We start from the raw sequence: 20,386 nt of genomic DNA on the forward strand, positions 1-20,386 counted from the left end.
CCACTGTTTCAAATGAGTGTCCTTTTTGTGGTCTGTCTGAGAATGTCTTTCATGTTTTTACTGAGTGCAGGAGACTGAATGATTTTTTTTTTCTTTTTTTAACTGGTGTTGTTAATCTATTTAATGTTATGTTTTCAAGCCCTGTTTTTATTTGCGGCATAAAATTTTACAAAAAGAATACATTTAAGTGCCAGATTTTAAACTTTTTAATTGGTGAAGCAAAAATGGCCATCTACCTCACTCGTAGAGACAGATTACAAGATGGAGATGAGCTGGATCCCGTGGCTTTGTGGAAGTGTAACATTAAAGCCAGATTGAGGCTGGAGTTTAGGTTCCACAAAGCCACGGGAAATATGAATGACTTTCTCCAGTTGTGGGGCTTTCAGGAAGTATTATGTAAAGTCAGTGATGGAAAATTAATTCTGAAAAACTGTCTTTCCTGATTTAGATGTTGTACATTTTTGAGTCTGTCTGTTTGATATTATTGTAAATAAAGTGATTGTTAAAAATCTTCTTCTTGTACATTTCCGGCAGGCTGGATGCCTTGCGGCATATTGCTGCCTCTCACAGGTCAGGGTGAGAACGCAGAATTCATACCAATCCTATCTCCAAAGATGTAATCTTGTGGATTTTACAAAATGAAGGACTGCGTTCACCGTCCTCGCCTGGTTCTCTCTGGGGTTAAGGAGACTCCTCATAGTAATTAATTCCTTTCCGTCGTATGACAGCTTGGCATATAACTGTGATCTTTGTTCCTCAAACTGGCTGCCCTCCATAAGCAGATGTTTCACAGTTTGCTGCTTCCTGCAGGCTCCACATAATCCGTCCTTATGTTTGCCGATTTTGGCTAAATCCCATGCCAGTCCACAGTGTCCAAGTCTTAGTCTAGTCATTAACACAGAGTCATTTCACTCATGTCCAAGATAGCACTGGTCTGCCTTTACACTGTTTTGTATTGAGAAGTAATGCCACCCTTTTTCCTCATTCTCCCACTGCTTCTGCCACTGAGCTTTAACGTCCTCCCTGATGATGGAGCGACATTCAGGTATCCCGATGCCCACAGCCAATTCCACCTCCCTCCTTAGTGGCCTTTTAGCCGCCATCTCATTACCCTCTACACCAATATGGGCGGGCACCCACAGAAACCCTACCATGCCTCTGGCCTGCTCAATTCTATATAACAGAGTGAGAAGCTCCACCACCAAGTCTGGTTGGGCCCCTAGGTGTTATCTCTCAAAGTCATTACACTCCCCCTCCACTACCGAGTGTCACTCCAAAAGAAGTCACACTCGCAGCTGTGGAGGGCACCTATTATTGAAGGGGGAGGGTATAAATACGATCGTCAGGAATGAGACGCCCTGTCGCCTCACCAGAAAATGGAAGACGTCATTGCCATGGTAACACAAAGACGCCTACTGTGCATGGCTGTAGCGCTGTGGCACAGGTTGCAACTAACAAGGATCGCTGCTGCTTCCAGAAGATTAAAGTATCGCACTTTTTTTTCACTCACATGTTTTCCAATCCTATTATCTGGCATTTCAAATCCAACAAATGAATGAATGAATAAATGAATTCTGTCAGTTGTGTTCAAATTTTAAGGTGTCACGGGGTGCACAATTAAATCAAACGTCAGCAGAGAAGAAGATTTGTTTCTTTTGATTTATCTTTTTACACCACTCTTTTTGTGATGTTCTGTCAGTGTGAAAAAGGCGTGGGAGAGATAATGGACGCATGTGGAACTTACATCGATATGTTGTTTCCTCCTCCATTTTGACGTTGCACTTCCTGAAAAAGTTGTCCAGAGTGAGCATCAATGCAGACTCGCTATTTAAGGGCTGAACAGTCCACTCCCCCTCCGCACTACGCGGTTTGGGACGGCCCTTAATATGGAGGACCTTCCACGGGAACGCGCAAACGGAGGGGTTGTGTGTTGGGATAGTGTGTAGGGGGCGGTTTGGGATTCAGCCTAGGACTGAAGCTGAGTCGGAGCATATGACTACCCTCCTCAGCTTGACCTCCTCCACCCACTGTAGAGCCCATATTATGGCAGTCAACTCTGTTGTAAACACCGACACCCCCTCACCCAGTCGCTTGTGCTTAACAATTTTAAAGTCTGGGATGAAATAGGCAAACCCTGATTTTCTTGTTTTGGGATCTTGGGCCCCATCTGTATAGATCTGTAGATGGTGCTCCCAGTTACTTTTTAGTCTTTCCATTACACAGTCTGAGCCTACTGCACTTCCCTGTTCTTTTATGGTTTCCAGTATGCTAAAGTCTACTTCTGGTGTTGGTAGGAGCCGTGGACGCACAGCTGGCCAGAGAACCTGAGGGGCCACCCCCACCCCCTCCAACCCCAGCTTCTTCACTCCTTTACACATGTTAAAGATGAAACTTTTTTCTGACTTTCCTCCTACTCCCCACTCCCAGGCATCATCAAGTACAGACTTTGCTGGGTGCTCTCCTTGATGTGCCTGCAGCTTAACAATATACTGCATTGCCAATTTAGCCCACCGAATTGCCAGAGGAGTTTCAAACATTTCAACAAGTAAAGCTGGGATTGGTGTACTCCGGAGGGCCCCACAGCATACCCTGAGTGCCTTTGCCTGAACTACATCCAACCGTTTTAGCTCTAACTCTGCTGCTGATCCAAAGCACATACAACCATAGTCTAGTCTTGACCTTATCATTGCCCTGTAAATCATTAACTGAGTGCCCCTTCCAGCACCCCAAGAGCTTCCTGACAGTGAATGCATTACATTCACCACTTTCTCACATTTGCTCACAACGTTATCAATATGTTTTTTCCATGTCAACTTTTCATCAAAATAAATGCCCAAAAATTTGAATTTTCTTACCCTCTCAATTGCTTGCCTGTACATATTGTAGCACTGGGCGGTGATAAGAGGCAGGAAGAACGAGGAATCTTGCAGTTGACACACCAAGGCTTTATTATCACCACCACAATAAGCACGCAGGAAACACACACCCACTGTGGCGGCTGCAGGCCGAGGTCATTCCCCCAACAACCCCCCTGAGTCACGGTACAGTGGAAAACAGTGAACCCACCAAATGAACCCAGCATGTGGGATTAGGACAATGCAAAACAACCAGTAATAAGGGAACTTCTCACATCACCTAAATAACCCCACAAAGCAACCCCAAAGAACACACAAGTTCCCATGATGCATAGCGGCTCTAACACCCGGAATACAGTCACTCGCTGCAGCGACCCCTAGCGGCCCCCACGGCCGCTACAATATATAACCCTTGAGGTTTCGGTTTTTTGTTACCAAAAATCACAGTTTTTTCCACTGAGACTTTAAATCCCCATTTTTCACCCCACAAAACAATCTCGTTTAGAGTAGAGTAGCATTCGCTCAGTCATGTGTTTAATATTTACTCCCTCTTTTCCAAACCGCCCCATCATCTGCAAACAGGGATAGTCCAAATCCAGATCCAAGGTCTTGAAAGATGTCGTTAATCATCACATTAAATAATACTGGGCTGATAACATTCCCTTGAGGTGTTCCGTTATCAATTGCTGTGCAGTTTGAATAAGCATTTCCAACCCTAACTTGAATCATCCTGTTCTGCAAGAACTCCTGAATCCAGTTAAGCATACGCCCCCGTATTCCAGCCTCATAGCTTTATAATAAGCCCTTCCTTCCATAGCATGTCATAAGCCTTCTAAATATCAAGAAATACAGCAACAAGTCCCTCTTTATTAGCCATGGCTTTCTTAATGTCTGATTCTAAGGAGATCACTGAGTCCATGGTGCTCCTCCCTCTGCGAAACCCACTTTGCCTTGAGGTGAACCAACCCTTCTTCTCCAACCCTTATACTAATCTATCAGTGACCATCCTTTCCATAACTTTACATAATACTGCTGTCAGAGCAATGGGTCTATGTGACCCTGCCTTTGAAGCATCTTTCCCTGGCTTCAAAACTGGAACCACCACTGCCTGCTTCCAGGAATTAGGAAGAGTTCTCTCCTTCCAAATATACAAGCGATATTTCTTCTAACATATCATTTGCTCTCTTAAGGATCTCATGACTTATGCCATCCTTACCAGGGGCTGTTCTCCTCTCTTTTTTTTATTGCTCTACGCAATTTTTCCAAAGAAAAATGGAGATTACAACTATCGCTATTATCATCATTTACCTCAATTTTGTGCAAGTTTTGTTTAAGTGTCTCATTTCTTTTCCTTACTCCTTCTTCACCAAGGTTAACCCCACTATCGATGGACTTAAATTTAGCTTCACACAGTTTTGCTTTTTCCAAGTTACTTATACAAACCTTACCCTGTTCCTCTAACACTGGCATGCTATTTTTCGTTTTCCACCGTTGCTGTGGTGGTTGCTAAGGACGTGTCCACGGGCTAAAACAAATGGCGTAGGCCTATATGTTATTGTATTTATTCGTCACATTGTGTCGTTATCTGAGCTCTTAACATATTTGTGTAGTTACTGACGATATCTATTGTTAACCTTTCCTGCTGTCCGCTTCCTGACCGTGGTCGGGAAAACACAGGGGAGAACTGATACGTTTAACTGCTTCTATTTAAATAAAATATGCGGAGACGGTCATTCAGTCTTTCTTATTTACTAAAGAATGGTGCATTAAATTATTCCACTTATCACAGTTTCTTCTGGCGCGGTCTTTACCGGCTAACACATTCTTCTGAACAACAACATAATGTGCAGTGAAGCCTGCACTTCCGGCACCTTTCTTCTTCGGTGGTGTCTGTGTAAAACAATGTCCAACATGCAAACAGCACACCTAGCGCCATGAAGCACAAAATGCAGGTGTAAATGAATGAATGACATCTTACAATTACAATGTCTTGTCTTTTAACTAATAAAGACACATTGCCCAGGTGTGATGTGTGATAGAAGAGTTTCAGCTAAAATGAAAGGAAAGGTTTACAAAACTGTGGTGAGACCAGCCATGTTGTTTGGTCTGGAGACAGTGTCCCTGAGGAAAAAGACAAGAGGCAGAGCTGGATGTAGCAGAACTGAAGATGCTGAGGTTCTCTTTGGGAGTGACCAGGATGGTTAGGATCAGGAATGAGTACATCAGAGGGACAGCACATGTTAGAGGCTTTGGAGATAAAGTCAGGGAGGCCAGACTGAGATGGTTCGGACATGTCCAGAGGAGAGAGAGGGAATATATTGGTAGAAGGATGCTGAGTTTCCCACTGCCAGGCAGGAGGCCTAGAGGAAGACCAAAGAGGAGGTTTATGGATGTGGTTAAAGAGACGTGGTTCTATTGGCCTGTCATCAGGCCAATAGAAAATAATAGGGGGAAAAAAACGTAAACATTTCACAATTTTCAGACCTTTATTGTGAGACTATTACGTTTTGTTCTGTGGACAAACGTAGGTATTTCACATTTGGCCATGAGACTGGGTTGGTATGGTACAGGACCCAATAGATCAGAGAGAAAGTTATTTTTTCAGTTGTTTAGTCAAACAAAACAACATGATATCATATATAAGAAGAGGTGAAGCACCTGTGCCCCACTTTGCTGCCATTTTACGACTGATGGAGCTGCACAGCCAAAATTAAGAACTAGACACACAGCTGAATGCATTACAGTATGTTGGGGCAGCAGCTGGTATACAAAATAGGCCCAGATAAACTCTTGCATATTTCCTAAAGGTTATGAAGGGACAGTTAAACAGTTAAAATAGAGAGATTTTTTTTTCTTTAGCAAGACAGATGAAGCAGTCATCAAGACATATTGCAAAATTACATTTGTGCAGCAAGTTGAGCTCAAGTTCCCTTTGTGAAGTACAGTGTATGGATAAACATCCTGCTAAGAGGAGCTACTCTGGAGGACAAAAGTCATCACAGAGAAGTGATGGTGATCACTGAACAGTATGTATGATGGATATTTATGAAATACAAAGTTTATTCTACATTTAGTGGGAAATTGCTGACAATCAATGGAAATATAACAGTGAGAAGGGGCTCAGCTTGGAACCTCAGACAATACTGATAAAACCAATAAATGGGATTTATACCTTTGGTTAATTTAAATACTATCCAAAACTTACTGACTACATCCATCCTCTATACACCGTTTTATCCTCACTGGTTGCAGAGGGGAGCCTATCCCAGCTGACTTGGTCGAAGGCAGGGGACACCCTGGACAGGTCGCCAGTCTGTCGCAGGGCTACATATACAGACAATCACACTCACATTCACACCTACGGGCAATTTAGAGTCATCAATTAACCTCAGCATATTTTTGGACTGTGGGAGGAAGCCGGAGTGCCCGGAGAAAACCCACGCATGCACAGGGAGAACATGCAAACTCCATGCAGAAAGATCCCGGGCTCAGGCCGGGACTCGAACCAGGGATCTTCTTGCTGCAAGGCAAAAGTGCTAACCACTACTCCACCGTGCATTTCATGTCATTACTAAGTGTACACCAAAAGGATTGTCAGCCGCTTGACATGAAAAAAAAACCATTTGATCTTTGAAAAAATTGCTAATACTCATCTGATTAATCATTTTCTAAAACTGCTGTTACAAAAATAGAGATGTCAAGTGCTAAGATCATTTAACAGAATCCTAAACCATCTCTCAAACAATGGAATTGGCTATGCATATCAGATTTTAAACTTTTTGAATCAGACAACATCCATGGCAATTGTACCAATGTTGGGTCACTTTTCATGTGCACAGTTAGTACAGCCGCCTTTTGAAGATATGCGTTAGTGCTATTTGAACACTTTGACTTGTTGAGATCAAAAGATTCAAAAGCACAGTGAGTACTTCGGGAGAGATCAGGCAGGCAGTCAAAAGGTGACAGCAAGCATTTCAGGCCCCTTTTGCGAGTAGTCATTTGGAAATGGCAGGAACACTGCCTGTAGCAGCGGATGTACAAAACATCATTAGAATTGCTTCATTCAAAGCACACTGAGAACTTAACTGTCAGACATATGGAATGACCTATGAAGGGTTAAAGCAACTGTTGAAAAAAATATACCAGCCTAAAAACTATCCAAACATATATACTCACTTTAAATGATGATACATAATTATAATGATAGTGTCAAAGATAACAAAAAAACAAGTATGTCATGGGTATAAAGTGTGCCTGTTTGTAGAAGACCCAGTGCTGGAGCCACAGACTGGAAGCAAGACCTCGTCTCAGTTTTGAGTCTCTCCCCCATTATTCACTGTCCAGCTCTTTGAACTCTGAAGAAGGACTCTCTCTGGCTGGCAGGAGGTCGTAGTGACAGGGGATGCAGCTGTTTTTTGGTAGATCATATGGATCCTGTCCAAACTGGGCATCGCTGATGCCTTCTCCAGAGTGATGGATGGTACTTACTGTTGGTTCTGAAATTGAAGACAAATGAGTTGACATTTGCAGGAAGAATAGTAAAGCATAAATCATCTGTAAACCTAAAGGAACGGTCGTTTGGACTGAAAAAAATTTGAAGGTCCCTTTAAATTCTAGCTTATTGGAGTAAACGTTACACAAGTAATTTTATGCCTTAATCTGCAGAACTGTGCCAAATTCTCCACAATGCTACCTGTTGAGTAGTTTGAAAAAGTGATTGCAAGTGTACAGAGGAGAACTAATGCTGTAGTCATACTAAATATTGATCTGTTAATTTTTCACTCTTTCCTGAACTTTGTATTACATGATCAGATATACATAACTGATAAATATATACTATTTAAGACATTATTTTTGAAAGCATCCCAACTTTACTTATAGTACCTACACTCTTTGCACAATAGCTTGCTGTATATACATATTTGAATGTAAAATTATCTATACTCTGATAGAAGATTACATCTATCTTGCCCAACTCTAATTGGGCAAAGACATCTACTTTGAAGCTAATGCAAAATGCTAAAGCATTCACAAGGACATCAAACCAAAGTAAGATTACCATCCTTTTAAAATTGCAGAAAAAAAAAGTTTACCTACCTCACCACTACAGTTACAAGAAAACATAAGGGTCATTCCGTGTGGTTTCACCAGATGGTGGTTGCTGCACCATTTTCAAATTAGTCCTAAATTTGTATGTCATTAGATAGTCAAGTACTTTCTATGCAAAATTGTAGGCCTGTAGCTCAAATAGTATCTGAGTTGTGGGGGTCTGAAATTTTCAGAATTTGGGCTCTAAAAAGCCTCGCCAGCGTTTTTTGCATCTTTAAGTGGTTATTTCTCAGCCTCTAGACATACCAGTGAGCTGTGAGTTTGTAAACAAGGCCTCCGCATGTAGATAGCGCCCCACAAACAACCTCAGGCGTATCCCTACACTCTGCAGGCCATGGGGGCTTGCTAAAAATGCTAAAAATTAAGAGATACCTACTCACAAGTGGTGTTTCGGACCTTGAAAGTACTAGAAATACTGCACAGAAGTGTTCCAACACCCCTGGGTTCCATTCTACACAAACTTGTGTGATAACTTAGCAAACTGGAGCTTTCTAGGTACCTCAGTGTGGATAATATGAGCTCCCAAAGTTGGACGAGATTTTTAATTGGCTATTTTTGATGGCAAAAATCTCAGTGTTGGACAGGTACCAGAGACCCCAAATTTTTCTACAAGACAGTTCCATCTGTCTTCTATCACTGTACAAAAAAGCAGCAGGGTTATATTTGCACTTACTGAGATATTCTTACTCAAAATGGCATGGGTAATGTCAAAATAATTTTTTGTTTTTCAGTACTTTAAATTGGGATACAAGTATTAGTAGTCATTCCAATGGTAGTATTATGTATATTTTGTTCTTTTTGAAATGTTAGTTGTTAAAGGTGACTACCTTCAAAAAGTTATAACTTAGGTATAGGTTCTTTTGCTTGTAACATGACATTGTACAATAAAATTTAACATGTTTAATCCCACTGCACTGATACTGTAAAATTCAACATTATTGTTGTTATTTTTAAATTAACCCTTTAAGCTTCAGTCAATTCCAGCCGTTTTCAATAAAAAAAAAAATCGCTAATATTGTATTTTTAAATAAAAAAAATTACGAAAAATACGGGGAATATTGGATGCGCATCGCGAGGTGCATTTCCTTGAAAACGACCGATTCGGGGATTTTATACCGACATCAGGACATGTTTTGGACAAAATAGTTTACTGGCTTGTGTCGTCTGAATGTAAAAGGTTGGATTATGGCCATTTTTTGTGGAATCCTTTTTTCTGTGTGTAATAATGAACCCGGAAATGTGAGTCGCGCTGTGTGCGTTGAAGCCGTGTATAGAGAACGGATGGATGAATATTCGTTTTTGTCGGACAAATGTGTTTTTCTCACCCGCTGTGCAAATCACATCTGAAAGTGGTTTATACCGGCGGATTCATGAGAATCTCAGCTTTCCATCGGCGTATAGTGTTTGTATAATCGCGTTTGCAGCCGTCGGACATTCTTGAAATTCCTATGCAAATTAGTAGGTGTACCGCCGGCGGTACACTGAAGTTTAAGGGGTTAATCAACCATGAACTACTACAGAGCTCCCTGAATTCAAGTTAGTGCATGTAATTTGGATGTGTATGTTATAATTACATGCATGCATTGCAAATGGGTGTCAACATGTCATGATATCTACAGGCATGACTCTAAACTAGACCTTGTGACACAAAAAGGGCACTACACTTTTTGAAGGTAGTCACCTTTAACAACTAACATTTCAAAAAGAACAAAACATACATAATACTACCATTGGAATAATTACTAATACTTGTATCCTAATTTCAAGTACTGAAAAGCAAAAAACGATTTTGACATTACCCATGCCATTTTGAGTAAGAATATCTCAGTAACTACAAATATAACCCTGCTGCTTTTTTGTACAGTGATAGAAGACAGATGGAACTGTCATGTAGAAAAATTTGGGGTCTCTGGTACCTGTCCCACACTGAGATTTTTGCCACCAAAAATAGCCAATTAAAAATCTCGTCCAACTTTGGGAGCTCATATTTTCCACACTGAGGTACCTAGAAAGCTCCAGTTTGCTAAGTTATCACACAAGTTTGTGTAGAATGGAACCCAGGGGTGTTGGAACACTTCTGTGCAGTATTTCTAATACTTTTAAGGTCCCAAACACCACTCGTGAGTAGGTATCTCTTAATTTTTTAGCACTTTTAGCAAGCCCCCATGGCCTGCAGAGTGTAGGGAAACACCTGAGGATGTTTGTGGGGCACTATCTACATGCAGAGGCCTTGTTTACCAACTCACAGCTCTCTGGTATGTCTAGAGGCTGAGAAATAACCACTTAAAGATGCAAAAAATGCTGGCGAGGCTTTTTAGAGCCCAAATTCTGAAAATTTCAGACCCCCACAACTCAGAAACTATTTGAGCTACAGGCCTACAATTTTGCATAGAAAGTACTTTTGTGACTATCTAATGGCATGCAAATTTAGGACTAATTTGAAAATGGTACAGCAACACCCCCAAGGAATATCTGGTCATTTCACCTGGAATGACCCATAAGTGTTTCTTTGAAGAAAATTTCAAAACTCTGTTAAACCATGTGAAACAGTGCCTAACACAGTGGTCACCCTTGTCTACAACTCTGGTAGGTTGAATTAAATCGGTCAAAATAAACATTCTCCCAAAATTTCTATATCTATTTCAAACTACCAACTTTTATTCCTGTATCATTTGACTCTCTAGACTCGGCTATATTGTACTATGTCTGGAAGGGGAAACGTATTTGATTAAGTAAAGTCCATCTTCAAAAATATAAAAAAGACGGAGGTATGGCACTGCCTAATTTCCACTTTTATTACTGGGTGGCAAACATATGTTGTCTCACATTCTGGTCTTACTTTTGCAACCAACCTGACTGCGATGGATGGAAATGGAGTTGAACCCTGGTAGGAATATTTCCATCCCTGCTCTGCTTGGTCGTTCCCTCCCCTCAAACAAACTGGCGGATAACCCAGTAGTCTGGCTCAGGATAAGAGTGTGGGTCCAGTTCAGGAAATTTTTTGGTCCCTGTGGTTTCTCTCTCCTGAGTCCTATCCCATCCAATCATCTTTTTCAACCCTCTCTATTCAATTCTACATTTCACGATTGGCACAAAAGGGGCATCAAATGTTTTAAAGAACTTTTAATAGACAACAGCTTTGGCTCATTTGAACAACTCTCTAAAATATTTGGCCTGCCAAACACCCACTTTTTTAGATACCTACAAGTCAGGCACTTTCCACAGGCTCAGCTACCAAACTTCCCTAGGACTCCTGACCTGAATGCTGTTGATACCCTTCTGAGTCTGCACCCTTCGCGAAAAAGTTTAACATCCATTATATACGACAGGGTGGTCAATATTTGACAGGTCTTACTTGTCAAAATTAAGACCTTCTGGGAGCAGGACTTGAACCTGTCTATTCTGAGTCACACATAGGATTTCATCTTCAAGTTAGTTAATTCAACTTCCATTTGTGCTCGTCATTGCCTTCTACAGTTTAAGGTTGTACATAGGGTCCATATTTCCAAGGCCAAACTATCCTGCATCTGTACAAATGTTGACCCCCGATGTGACAGATATAGGACGTGTGAGACTTCTCTTATCCACATGTTCTGGTCATGCCCCAGCCTGGAAAAATATTGGAGGGGTGTCTTTCACACTCTATCCCTACTTCTCAACCTCAATTTAGAGCTGAACAATTTTGTCACTCTTATTGGTACCACTGGAGAAGAGGATACCCGCTTGACTTAAAGTAAGTGATACATTTTGTCATTCGCCTCTCTCCTGGTCAGGCGTGTTGTTCTACTAAGGTGGAGAGACGATGCCCCGCCCGCCCATGCTCAATGGCTCAGAGACATTATGTCCTGTCTAAAACTGGAGAAAATTTGCTACTCAATCTGCAACTCAAATTTGACATTTCAAGAATTATGGAATACTGGAATACTTCTAGAATCATGGAATACTTCTGGAATCATCTGCCAAACTAAGCCTCTCCTATTGTCCCATTTTATTCTAGAGGAGCTCAATGCTTCGTTTTTTTTTTTTTCTCGTCTAGTACATAATAACCTGACTTCCAGCTACTTTCGTTGTTACACTCCAGGATAGAAATATTTAGTAACTCTTTTTTGTTCATTTAATTACTTCTTTAGCGTATTGTGGATCTGTGGGGGTTTGAGATACCGTCTGGGGTATATCCTGATGCAGCGTCTATACCTCTCTTACATTAGTTGTTCCTTTTCTGTATGAGCAAGTGTGTACTACTGCAGACATTTGTACAATGGGCATCTCTGCTATGTATGTCATGTGTGCACAATCTGTATAGAAGAAAAAACAAAAAATATTTCAGAGAAAAAAAAACTAAGTAAGATTAAGCTACGTACCAACTTCATAGACATTCCGGTTATTAGTCGGGCTGCTGTTGCTAATCTCAGCATATGGTGAATCCCGTCTGGTGGGTGATTTCATTTCCACATAGCCACATTCTGTGTTTTTTGCTGTCAGCAGGGGAGGGTCCTTTATTGTAGCATATGGATTTTCAGAGCTGTTGAGGGAACTGGAGCTGGCATGATGGGCTGTGCTCTTCACCAGATCTAGGTAACAGTAACAGACAACAGAGCCAGTGAGACATGAATGACAGTATTAAACAGAGTAGTTTGGTATTCATGCCAGAACCTACCACCCAAAGATCTCCCCATGTATCTCCTGTCCACTCCAAAGGCTCCTAACATAAAGTAAAATGGAAAAAAAATTCAGTGAATGGTAGAGGCAAAAATAATGTGTGAGGTTATTAAGACTAGATTAGGCTAGAACAATAACTTGTCCCATCTCCTGTGAAGGGTTATATTTATCTCATCCACTCTTGTTTGTAGGACGTGGCCAACTTGACTCTGAAGCGATGGAGTGCACAAGAGCATAGGCGTCAGTTTAGGGGGGGACGGTGGGGTTGTGTCCCCCCACTTTTTTATCAGGGGTCATTTTGTCTCCAACACATTCAAATTCTTCACATGTAAGCCGTTGTAAGCCCAGTTATTTTCAGCAGTATAGAAAATTCCGACGCTCCTGAACGCACCATCCGCACTCAGCCGAGAGTTGCACAGACATGCAGCATACCTTCGTGAGGTTAAAAAAAAGACGTGCAGATGCTAAATTTGCGCCCGTGCCAAGTGGAAGCTCCGACCAGAGGCGTGCAGGGGCAAAATTTCGGCCCGGGAGAATTAGTACTATAACGGCCCACAGACCCCTCTACCCGCATGTACTGATAGCTCAACAGGTTGAGCCTCCACCTGTGGTTTGGTGGTTGTGAGTTCGAGCCCAGCTTGTGGGATTTTGCCGCCGTTCTTCGACATTTTCTCAAAGTGCTGTCTTACCAACGACACAGAAGCATATGAGAAAGGCAGGCGTGCTGCACCATTGCTAAACTTTGATCTCAAGTAGAGGACCACAAAATATCCCCGGTGTTCCCGATTACCCAGCACGCCACCCAGGGTGTGCATTTCCATCTGACAATGGCTGTGGTCTCCATCCCCCCCACTTTTAAAAACAAACTGACGCCCTTGCACAAGAGGCCGTATCTTGGGGTATAAGAGACAAACCGAGCTTTAAAATATGTCATTTTATATTTTTGTTCTTGTCTTGTGGAGGCATGGGCCTCCAAAGAGTCCACTGGTGATATTTTTTTTAAAGATAACTGCTTCTTGGGAACTAATTTCTTCGCAGAAATTTTTACAATAGCAGTAGGTGGTGATTAGAGTGATTAGATTAACATACAAAGGTTTCATTTAAATACAATGCTACGAATGCGATGTGCATAGGACTTTTACTTGTCTTTGGTTGGGCGTTTAAAGACAACATTTCAACACAGGCATACAGACTCACAGCAAAGACAAATAAAGAAACAACTACTACAAACAGTGATTAAAACAACTCAATCATTATACAAGGCAGGTTTCTGAGTACGGGGCTTACCCAGTTCACTGAAGCAGTCCTCTTGTTTCCAATCGGCAGGAAGTGTGCCAGTATGAGGATCCCGATTTCTTGGAGCCACATTCTGAATGTTCACAAACAGCTGGTTGTTACTGGCCTAAAAATAATGTGGAGAAAACAAAGAATGGTTTTTATTTGTGAATATATGTTAATGAACACACCTAATATTTTTTTTGTTTGTTTTTCTCCGTCATCTTTTTTGCCCATACCTTTCCATACAGACCATTGTTAACATGTTGGGGGCTAATACACTGGGTTAGAGTATGGTAACTGGGGTTGGAGAAGTAGTTGCTCGGTTGGGGCTCACATGTTGGTTGGTGAGCATCTGAAAATTAAAAAGTAACAGGCACTATTAGTATAATGCACGAAATGAGTCATTCCATCAGTGCTTTCAGACTGAAATGCAAAAATATCGAGCAGCTTACGAATCAAGTGGATAAATTGCTGATAGTTTGCACTTAATTCAACCTCTAGCACACGTTCTATGGTATATGTAAAAGACATTTTTTTCTTTGCATTTTGGTCCACAAGGGATAACTGCAGCAGAGACTTTCACATCTTTTATTTCTTGAATGTTCAAATGTTGTCAGTGCTAAATGCTATTCATTGCTTAAAAGAGTATTCAGACCCCTTTCTTTTTTGCACACATTATTGCACTGTAGATTTCAGTTAAGTAAAAATGGGATTTTCTCGATGCAGAGTACAACCTGGACAGGCTGGCAGTCAATTACAGTGCACACAGAGAAACACCAATTCAAATTCACATTCACATCTTTGGGTAAATTAAAGCTGCTAGTTAACCCAGTTGCATGGTCTTGTACATGTAATCTGGGCTTATTGTAAAACTCAGCATAAAGTCTCAGGGTAACTCTAAAATAAATTATTCAGACTTCCATTCACTTTAAGAGTTGTCATAAGAAAAGTAACATGAATAAAATTTTCTACTTTATTAACGGAAACATGGACTACATTTACCATGCAGAGCAAATCCTGTTTTTTTTTTATTTTTTTATTTTTTTAATAGTGTTTTACCATTTAAAAGCAATACAGGCTTCAAGGGAAAACAAGAAACATGTTAGAAGAAACAGCTGTTGGCACAACATGACCTTTCTAACATGCCTGGAACAGTGTATGTCACTGTGCTATTGCAATTTTAAGCACGTCAGCCTATAATGTACCTGCCATGGTGTAATCAGCAGTGACCCTCAGAGCAGGAGTGTAGGTCACAGCCGGCATGGTGGTTTCTTTGCCTTTCTGCTTCTTCCTGTAAATAAGGAGGATGAGCAAAAGAAAGAGCACCAGCAGCACGAGGATGATGATTCCTACGATGGCTCCAATTTGGTAGGTGTCCACATGCATGACAGCACTTGTCAAACTGTTGAGGCTGCCCACCACCATCACACCAGCTGCAGACAGGAGGATGAGGAAATGTAGAAGTGGAGTTATGCTTTGATTATATTACCTTGCAGATGCACACACTGACAGCTGCAGACACCATGGTACTGTAGTTTTCCAATTATACTACTATTGTTCTTATAGATTGCTTACAGTGTGGACACTAATTTACAACTCTTTAAATGATGAATTACAAATATGTGACTGCAGTCTCCTCAGTCATTTATTTTTGCTACCCCTAGAGGGCAGGGAAATTGTTTGATGTAAATAAAGCTCATATTAGTTTTATTTTATATACATTATTAGTCAATAATTAGATGATCAAAGGAATCTGATTACAGTAACTATTCTCAAAACCAGATTCTGCATAAACAATATCGGTTTTTGAAGAGTGTAGAAACAGTTCTAGAGGAGGCTTACTCAATTATTACTCGCTAGCCCTCTTCTGAAATAAAAGGCCAGCTCAGGTCTCCACTTCTCACCAGACTGGAGACTAACAGAGTCAGCCTCACTCCAGCCAGTATACACTCTGTTATTGCCATGCTAACTTCTTTTGGCTCTGCCTGTAGTGTACCTGAACAATGTCTTGCCTCTATCTCATTCCGACTGCCCTGGATACACTAACTGTTAATCTTCCCTCTATAAAGCCCAGTCGACTTTAGCCCAGCTTCAGGGTCCAGCTGGGTCATTCCAGGTGAAATGACCAGATATTCCTTGGGGGTGTTGCTGCACCATTTTCAAATTAGTCCAAAATTTGCATGCCATTAGATAGTCACAAAAGTACTTTCTATGCAAAATTGTAGGCCTGTAGCTCAAATAGTTTCTGAGTTGTGGGGGTCTGAAATTTTCAGAATTTGGGCTCTAAAAAGCCTCGCCAGCATTTTTTGCATCTTTAAGTGGTTATTTCTCAGCCTCTAGACATACCAGAGAGCTGTGAGTTGGTAAACAAGGCCTCTGCATGTAGATAGCGCCCCACAAACAACCTCAGGCGTATCCCTACACTCTGCAGGCCATGGGGGCTTGCTAAAAATGCTAAAAATTAAGAGATACCTACTCACAAGTGGTGTTTCGGACCTTGAAAGTACTAGAAATACTGCACAGAAGTGTTCCAACACCCCTGGGTTCCATTCTACACAAACTTGTGTGATAACTTAGCAAACTGGAGCTTTCTAGGTACCTCAGTGTGGAAAATATGAGCTCCCAAAGTTGGACGAGATTTTTAATTGGCTATTTTTGGTGGCAAAAATCTCAGTGTGGGACAGGTACCAGAGACCCCAAATTTTTCTACATGACAGTTCCATCTGTCTTCTATCACTGTACAAAAAAGCAGCAGGGTTATATTTGTAGTTACTGAGATATTCTTACTCAAAATGGCATGGGTAATGTCAAAATCGTTTTTTGCTTTTCAGTACTTTAAATTAGGATACAAGTATTAGTAATTATTCCAATGGTAGTATTATGTATGTTTTGTTCTTTTTGAAATGTTAGTTGTTAAAGGTGACTACCTTCAAAAAGTGTAATGCCCTTTTTGTGTCACAAGGTCTAGTTTAGAGTCATGCCTGTAGATATCATGACATGTTGACACCCATTTGCAATGCATACATGTAATTATAACATACACATCCAAATTACATGCACTAACTTGAATTCAGGGAGCTCTGTAGTAGTTCATGGTTGATTAATTTAAAAATAACAACAATAATGTTGAATTTTACAGTATCAGTGCAGTGGGATTAAACATGTTAAATTTTATTGTACAATGTCATGTTACAAGCAAAAGAACCTATACCTAAGTTATAACTTAGGTATACCTAAGTTATACCATTACACTTATTGAAGGTAGTCACCTTTAACAACTAACATTTCAAAAAGAACAAAATATACATAATACTACCATTGGAATGACTACTAATACTTGTATCCCAATTTAAAGTACTGAAAAACAAAAAATTATTTTGACATTACCCATGCCATTTTGAGTAACAATATCTCAGTAAGTACAAATATAGCCCTGCTGCTTTTTTGTACAGTGATAGAAGACAGATGGAACTGTCTTGTAGAAAAATTTGGGGTCTCTGGTACCTGTCCCACACTGAGATTTTTGCCACCAAAAATAGCCAATTAAAAATCTCGTCCAACCTGGGGAGCTCATATTTTCCACACTGAGGTACCTAGAAAGCTCCAGTTTGCTAAGTTATCACACAAGTTTGTGTAGAATGGAATCCAGGGGTGTTGGAACACTTCTGTGCAGTATTTCTAGTACTTTTAAGGTCCCAAACACCACTTGTGAGTAGGTATCTCTTAATTTTTTAGCATTTTTAGCAAGCCCCCATGGCCTGCAGAGTGTAGGGATACGCCTGAGGATGTTTGTGGGGCACTATCTACATGCGGAGGCCTTGTTTACCAACTCACAGCTCTCTGGTATGTCTAGAGGCTGAGAAATAACCACTTAAAGATGCAAAAAATGCTGGCGAGGCTTTTTAGAGCCCAAATTCTGAAAATTTCAGACCCCCACAACTCAGAAACTATTTGAGCTACAGGCCTACAATTTTGCATAGAAAGTACTTTTGTGACTATCTAATGACATACAAATTTAGGACTAATTTGAAAATGGTGCAGCAACCACCATCTGGTGAAACCACACGGAATGACCCAGCTTCTACCTGGATTCTCTGCCTGCTGCTTCAGCTTGCTCTGCTATACTACCTAGTCCAGTACTTAGCCAAGTTCTTTTCCTGCTCCTACTTCCGTCTGCTTAGCACTAGTCCATGATCCAAGGTTCAGCTAAGCTTTCCAGCCAGCTCAGGCTTCTCTTAGTTCACTGTGGCTCATTCAGGAAACTTTTAAGATTACAGCTTTGACTTACTGTTTGGCTTGAGACAGTGACTATATTTGGGTTCCCAGCCTAGCCTTACCATGAGCTATGTCCTCACCTTGGTCACATCGAGCTCCCTTCCAGCCTGGGGTGCAGTAACATGTACCAGTCATGTGATCACAGGTGGAGTTGTTTAGACAGTCACAGACCTGACGGCAGCCGTAACCATAAGAACCAGATGGACACTCTAGAAATAATAATAGAAGCAAATGGGTAATCATTTAGGTCCACCTATCACCGATGTCCTTTACCTAACAGTATTTGTAAGAGTGCTTGCTAAAGTTGAAGTGCTGAAAATAATTTGAATGACAAATTAAATTAAAGCACAAAAGTTTAGTTTAAGACAGTGCTAAAAGGAGTTAAATAGTGATTTAAAAGGAGTTGGGGAAAAGAGATAAATATAGAAGTCCATACACTCACTCACCACTGTATAAGGTGCACCAGTTCAAATGCATGGTAACACAAATAGCTAATCAGCCAATGGCATGGCCACAACTCAATGCATTTAGGCATGTAGATGTGGACAAGACAATCTGCTGAAGTTCAAAGCAAGCATCAGAATGGGGAAGACAGGGGATTTAAGTGAATTTGAACATGGCATGGTTGTTGGCCAGATGGGCTGGTCTGGGTATTTCAGAAACTGCTGATCTACTGGGATATTCATGTACAACTATCTCTGGGGTTTAGAAAATGGCACGAAAAGGAGAAAAAATCTAGTGAGCAGCATTTGTGTGAACTAAAATGCCTTGTTGATACGAGAGATCACAGGACAATGTGCAGACTGGTTGGAGATGATAGAAAGGCAACAGTAGCTCAAATGATCACTCGTTACATCGAAGGAATGCAGAATACCATCCTAAACGCACAGCACATGGATCCTTGAAGAAGATGGGCTACAGCAGCAGAAGACCACACTGGGTACCACTCCTGTCAGCTAAGAACAGGAAACTAAAAAACAGGCTCATTAAAATGGACAACAGAAGATTGGGAAAATGCTGTCTGGTATGATGAGTCTCCATTTCAGCTGCAACATTCAGATGGTAGGGTCTGAATTTGGCATAAACAACATGAAAGCATGGATCCATCCTGGCTTTTATCAACTGTTCAGGCTGCTGCTGGTGGTGTCATGGTGTGGGGGATATTATCATGGCACATTTTGGGCCCATTAATACAAACTGAGCATCGTTGAAACACCACAGCCAACCTGAGTATTGTTGCTGACCATGTCCATCCCTTTACGATCACAGTACCATCTTCTGGTGGCTACTTCCAGCAGGATAATGAACGATGTCACAAAGCTCAAATCATCTCAAACTGGTTTCTTGAACATGACAATGAGTTCACTGTACTCCAATGACATCCACTTACCAGATCTCAATCCAATAGAGCACGTTTGGGATGTTGTGGAATGGGAGATTGGCATTATGAATGTGCAGCCAACAAATCTGCAGTAACTGTGCGATGCTATCATGTCAATATGGACCAAAATCTCTAAGTACTGTTTCCAACACCTTGTTGAAAAGTGTTGGAAACAGAATTAAGGCAGTTCAGATGTCAAAAGGTGGTCCCACCTTTTACTAGCAAGGTGTACCTAATAATGGCCAGTGAGTGCATATTCATCTAAACAGAAACAAGCATGGAAGAAAAGCATGCAAACAGAACAAACGGCCATGTCTGTAAAAACAAAACACGATGTCAGATGGTGTGTCATACTTTGTTCACAGTGGTGCCCCATGAAGCCAGTGCGACATGTACACTGTCCAGAGACGTGGTCACAGTCAGCTCCATTCTTACACTGGCAGGTCTGAGAACAATCTTTTCCATAGAAACCTAATGGACAGCCTGCAAGCAAGTAAACCTCATTACATGCTGTACTTTAAGAAGGCCTTTTTTCCAAAATGAACAACTGCTGTGTGACAAGTAAGATGCTAAAGGTTTTTTGTAAATTACAATATCCCTAAGTTGTATATCTAAGTTGTAAAAGTGTTTATGTAGGAAGTTTTTTACTTAAGATACATGGTAAGTTTGAACAGACACACTTTTGGTTTCAATCCTCTTTGCTTCAGCACATTCAATTTGAAATAAACAAATGCAAACTACATACAAGTTTCAACTTTATTTTGAGTACATTTATGTTAAAATTGGAACAACTGTGTGGGAGATTTAGACCTCGTAACACACAATTTAA

At 40.9% G+C, this 20,386-nt stretch overlaps 1 protein-coding gene across 3 annotated transcripts in view; it reads right to left on the minus strand.

The window, feature by feature from the left end:
• Window positions 1-4,588: 4,588 nt before the first annotated feature.
• Window positions 4,589-20,386, minus strand: part of megf10 (multiple EGF-like-domains 10) — a 110,468-nt gene continuing 94,670 nt past the window's right edge. Inside the window, exons 18-25 of one of the 3 annotated variants that reach the window (XM_051938365.1) lie at window positions 19,912-20,040; window positions 18,257-18,385; window positions 15,107-15,334; window positions 14,138-14,253; window positions 13,911-14,025; window positions 12,622-12,666; window positions 12,326-12,535; window positions 4,589-7,351 (exon numbers count right to left, since the gene is read on the minus strand). In XM_051938365.1, the coding sequence (XP_051794325.1) occupies window positions 7,185-7,351; window positions 12,326-12,535; window positions 12,622-12,666; window positions 13,911-14,025; window positions 14,138-14,253; window positions 15,107-15,334; window positions 18,257-18,385; window positions 19,912-20,040 (1,139 nt within the window). In that variant the 3' untranslated portion in view covers window positions 4,589-7,184. The other 2 variants (XM_051938367.1, XM_051938368.1) reach the window with 2 other exon arrangements.

Source organism: Acanthochromis polyacanthus, chromosome 18 (assembly GCF_021347895.1).
Source record: "Acanthochromis polyacanthus isolate Apoly-LR-REF ecotype Palm Island chromosome 18, KAUST_Apoly_ChrSc, whole genome shotgun sequence".
In the NCBI taxonomy this organism is placed as follows: domain Eukaryota; kingdom Metazoa; phylum Chordata; class Actinopteri; family Pomacentridae; genus Acanthochromis; species Acanthochromis polyacanthus.